At 46.6% G+C, this 5,621-nt stretch overlaps 1 protein-coding gene across 1 annotated transcript in view; it reads right to left on the reverse strand.

Moving 5' to 3' along the window:
• The window catches only part of LOC106810688 (transmembrane protein 209-like), a gene marked incomplete at its 3' end in the record, with an annotated part of 27,644 nt that extends 25,045 nt beyond the window's left edge, over positions 1–2,599 (reverse strand). The window contains 1 exon segment of the mRNA XM_014814121.1: positions 2,592–2,599. Within this exon segment, the coding sequence (XP_014669607.1) occupies positions 2,592–2,599 (8 nt within the window).
• Positions 2,600–5,621: the final 3,022 nt, after the last annotated feature.

Raw genomic sequence — 5,621 nt, forward strand, 5'->3', positions numbered from 1 at the left:
GTTAGGGTTAGGGTTAGGGTTAGGAAGTAGGCGTAGGCGACTCCCTAGACTCGTTAGTGGAGTAGGCGAGGTACGGCATATTAGATAGTACCAGGGTACGTTCTGGCAGTACCCTGGGGCACAGGCACTTGAAGCGTTTCAATAAAATATAATGCTAACTAAACACGAAATCTATTTACTACCAAATTCTTAATGTTTCTATACTCTCTTTCACCTATTATTGCCGACAGTTTCCTGTAAATTCTGTCCAAATCCTATGTGCAACAAACACTGACTGCCGCCTTTCCTCACACGGCTGCAGTGTGCACACTCCACACTTATATGTATATAGCAGGTAGGAAAGCGGGATCCCTAAATTCGCTCGACGCTCGCTTGATTTCACACTTTCACAGCACGAATACACATCCAACAGCTGCCATCTTTGTATCTATGTCAAGAACACTGTTCACTTGTTATAAAAACATACTGTCTCTGTTCATAACCGAGCTGTGTCACGCGAAATCACACAAACAATGACGAAATTTTCGCGTTCGCAAAAACCTTGCCCAGTAATGTAAATGGCTGTCAGAATCAGGAAACAATTACCGGCGCTCTTCGTGACCTCATTCTTGCGCCGCAACGCTGCAACGTTTTTGCAACGTTCCAATGGTGAGGCTCATACGGGAGTTGGAAAGCAGTGCACCGCCTATAGCCCATAGACTGGCACTCGCTCCCACCTCTCGGCTTAGCTTAGTCACTCGATGGGTAATCGAGGTGGGAGCAATTAGTCCCAGTCTATATAGCCCTGTACTTGCAGCCATTTACATTACTGGGCAAGGTTCGCGAAGGCGAGAATTTCGTCAGTCTTTGTGTGATTTCGCGTGACACAGCTCGGTTACGAACAGAGACAGTATGTTTTTATAACAAGTGAACACTGTTCTTGACATAGAAACAAAGATGGCAGCTGTTGGATGTGTATTTGTGCTGTGAAATCAAGCGAGCGTCGAGCGAATTTAGGGATCCCGCTTTTATACCTGCTATATACATATAAGTGTCAGTGTGCACACTGCAGCCGCGCGAAGAATGGCGGCAGTCAGTGTTTGTTGCACATAGGATTTGGACGGAATTTACAGGAATCTGTCGGCAATAATACCCGAATGAGAGTATAGAAACATTAAGAATTTGGTAGTAAATAGATTTCGTATTTAGTTAGCATTATATTTTATTGAAATGCTTCAAGTGCCTGTGCCCTGGGAGACATATAGACCCTCTCAGTCTCAGCACTAGTACTACTATAGCTTTAGTACTATAGCCCGCGTACATTGACTGCCGCAGGGCTATAGAACATTTGTAAAGTGTCTATAACCGTCACCTACGAGTCGAAGCCATACTACAGGATTCGATACAGGCTTCGACCCAGGATTCACGGCAAGCCAGGCGAGGCCACGATATGTGCATATATAAGGGCTGCCTGGGATAGACTCGAGGTGCTTCATTCCACCAGACGACCAGGAGAATCGACCATGTAAGGATCAAGCCTTACATTTTGGCGCAGTCGACAGGATATAGTAGTGATGTTAACTGGTTCGTTGCGTACGTAGAGTGGAGGCCCTGGACAACAAGCTGTACATCAAGCTAAGTACCTTCTCCAGTATGGGTATCGTAAAGTGTTCGTTGATAAGCTAGGATAGACGTATTGTATGGCGCACGTTGCGTACAATGGTAGACTGCATAGTTCTTTCGACTTGCATCGCGCATGTCGTTAGGGAGACTGCTGTGAACGTACAGTAGGTCTGTCAGCTGAGGGTCAAGCCCGCGTGTTTGTCGCTCAGACTCGTGTATTCACTTACTCAACACCTCCGTCGTGTTTGAGGGTTGTTTTTTTGCAGTCAGTCGCGTGTGGTAGCGAATTAGCTTTCAACTGTACTAACGGGAGATAGGGAGATAGGTACGATAGTTGTTCAGTAGGTGGCGCAGTAAGGCATGTCACAGTAGTATTATGAATCGTGTATTTCGTTGGTTTTGGCATGTTTTGAGCGTTTATTTTCGCGTATTCCGTGTCATTGACATTGCATTCAGGGTATTGATTGTTTGCATGGTTGCGCACTTTGGGGGTCTCTGCCCGCTATAGGATTTTTTTGATAAAAATCAAGGAAGGCAGGGTTCTGCAGGGCGCGCGCGCCCCGTTTGGGAAAACTCCCCCCTGTTTCAATCGTTGCATCCCGATTAAATTCCATCACAATAAAAGTTTGACAGCGCGGGAATCGATTGTCAAGAATTCACATTCGACCAGGACACCCGACTCGTGTATTTTTACCGTACCACGCATGCACTGCAGACCACACACAAGTACAAACAGTCAACCTGCTGTCCCGAACCCAACACTAACTGTACACCGACTCGGCTATCTTATTATACAAGAACAACTCCACCACAACCTTACACCCCACCCCTCTCCCTTACTCCACCACAACCTTACACCCGCTCCCCTCTCCCTTACTCCACCACAACCTTACACCCGCTCCCCTCTCCCTTACTCCACCACAACCTTACACCCCACCCCTCCCCCACCCCACCACAATTCTACACCCGTCCCCTCCCCCGTCCCTTACCACAGCATTGTGGCCCCTCTGCACACGATAGGACAAGCGTCCCAGCAATGCACGCGCTCACACTCACCGCCTATCTTGATCTCGCCACACCCGAGTCGGTCCAAGTCATCGTTGATGCTGCCAATCTCAGCTATGAGTCGCACCAGGATCGTCTGACACAGCCACTGAAACGCATTGCATACCACATAAATGCTGACCTGTGCCCCAGTATAATCACAGCTAATTGTTGACCCATGCCCCAGTATAATCACAGCTAACTGTTGACTGGTGCACCAGTATAATCACAGCTAACTGTTGACCGGTGCACCAGTATAATCACAGCTAACGGTTGACCGGTGCACCAGTATAATCACCGCTAAACTCTAGGTGGTGCCTCAGTACAATCAGAAGTGTATTATACAAGGGAGCAGATTCTAGGAAGAAGTGCAAGCTGAAAAGCGTGTAGTACTATCACGCTCTTATTATCCGACTCGGTATAATGGCACTTGTGAAAGGTTGCAGCCAGAGAGCATTTGCCTTGTGCAGTAAGTTGACAGATCAAGCTGTACTAGCACATTCGTATTCGTGTGTCAGCTGCGGATAGTTACGCACTCATCGAATTCACGTGTTCGCTTAAAGTTTGAAAAGTTGAAGATGTGTATCGCCTTTGAAAAACTGCATGTCACTCCCTCGCTCCCTCCTTCCCTCCCTCCCTCACTCTCTTCTCCCGCTCTTCCTTTCTCTCCTCCCCCCTCTCTCTCGCCATCTCCCTGTAGATAGATATGTGTTTACTTGTGACTAAACGACGTGTTTGCTTTGTACATTTTTTTTGTATATTTAAATTTGATACATTGAAAAATTATCCTCTTTAAAAAAGGAATAAAATCTGTACACTACATGTCGCTGTGTATTAACATGCTTATTACTGCAACACCAAGTCTTAATCATTAACGCGTTCAGAGTGCAAGGCCACATTTTTTGGGATTCATGCAGCAAGTAACCGATAACCATCCAGCAGCAAGAATACACTACAGCAGCAACCACACTCATACCTTCCTGATGTTTTCTGTCCAACGGTCGAGTGTCTCCCTGTGTATCGCCAACTTGGACCACACCTGTGAAGAGATAACACCAAAACAACATGTTAAGATCTTGGGGGAGATAGGGTTGCACGTGGAACGCGTCCATGCGCTTATACTGTGGAAAACATGAGAAAAACACGTTTCGTAGCGCACCAACTGACCGCATGGTCGATGCGAGATTGTTCGGGTCAGCATCGCATGTAAGCTAGGTTCAATGTCCTCGTCTAACAGTGAACTGGGGGCTGATGCTGACCACAGGTTCGCTTATTGTAAACAACAAACCGACCAACCGACCACTCGCCGATTGAACCTCAAACGATCACCGAGAGGTGAGGTAAGCCAACTTTTGGTTGTGACTTGATTTTGCGGAGAGCAAGTCAGGTTGCATCAGCCGTTTATGTGAGTACTAATTTATACACACACAAAATGCCTCCTAAGAGGGTTGCAAATGAATCCTCGGATGAGGAGCAGGCAGGGGGGTAGTTGTTCTTTCACCTGAGATGCAGGCCATGATGGGGTTCATGCAGCAACAACAACAGCAACAAGCATTACAGCTGCAGCAACAACAACAGCAACAAGCATTACAGCAACAGCAACATCAGTCTTTTCTGACAGAGTTACTTGCAGATCGAGGTGCGGTAGCGGACGCTGGGCATAGAGAGTCAGGTTCGTCAGTATATAAGTTAGTGGGCATGCATAAGCTGACACAGGAGGATGACATTGACTGTTACTTACAGACATTTGAGAGACTGTGTATTGCGCAGAGCAAGCCTAGAGATCGGTGGACGGCTATTCTAGAGCCATTTCTATCGGGGCGAGCCCAGAAATGCTTATTTCGTCTGGCAGATGACGTCAGGCAGGACTTCGAACTAGTGACAGAAGCTATACTCGCATCGTATAATCTGACTTCAGAGACGTATAGAGGCAACTTTAAGACGGCAAAAAAAATCATTAGATGAGACATTTCAGGAATTTGCGGGGCGTTTGCAAACCTATTTTCATAGGTGGCTTAAACCGCCTCAGGAGTTGTTGCGACAAACGCAGTTTTATGGGGTTTTAGAGACGGTACTGATTGATCAGTTCATTTCTACAATACGTAATGATGATCTCCGACACTACTTACGACAGACCGAAGTGGGTTCTGTGGCTCGTGCTGGACAGATTGCAGATAACTTTATGACAGTTAGACGCGAGGATTGCAGATATCGCAGTGATAATTCCGCGCCGGTTCAAGGTAGCTTTGTTAGTGGAGGCAGCAGTCCCGCCCCACTGCAGACCCGACCCGACTCGACTCGAGACAGACCTGCGTTTAGCAGCAATAGGGCGGGTGCTAGGCAAGGCTACAATGTTATGTTTTCGATGTAATATGCCGGGTCATTTACAGAAGGATTGCCCGTCATTTGAAAGGGCTAGGGTGCTTACGCAGGCTACGCCGGCTAAGTCAGTTAGGTTCGTGCGGGCTCCGTCGCTGATGCCAGCTGAGTTTGAGCAGGGGCATTCACCAGAACCCTCTATTGCGATTGTAATTGGTGACACATTCAGGGATGAGATTGGATAATTTAATTTTCAGCTGAAATTTTAATTAGCAAACGAGCAGCGAGCAATGCGAGGACCGTAGGTCATCGCCATGCTAGGGGGGTCCAGGGATTTTTTTTAAAGAATGGTGCAATTTGGTGCATTCTAAGCTATTCTGAACACATTATAGGAGACTCTTGAATCACCTTTTCAAGTTGTCAAAAGGAACAAACGAACTATGAATAGGAAATCAGGAGGCTGAAAATAGGGCAAGTTTTTTTATTAAATGTCTAGACATAATGATATTTTTCTGTTTCCACCCGTCGCTTGCATTGTTTTACTCAAACATAAGCTGCCTTGCTGCGACGAGATTTGAATGAAAAAACACAATGCGAATGGAACAATCAGTGCATAGTCATGCACACAACATGCACGCAGCAACATGTAAACCCGG

This window comes from Priapulus caudatus, unplaced genomic scaffold, assembly GCF_000485595.1.
Source record: "Priapulus caudatus unplaced genomic scaffold, Priapulus_caudatus-5.0.1 Scaffold464, whole genome shotgun sequence".
NCBI classification, from domain to species: domain Eukaryota; kingdom Metazoa; phylum Priapulida; class Priapulimorpha; order Priapulimorphida; family Priapulidae; genus Priapulus; species Priapulus caudatus.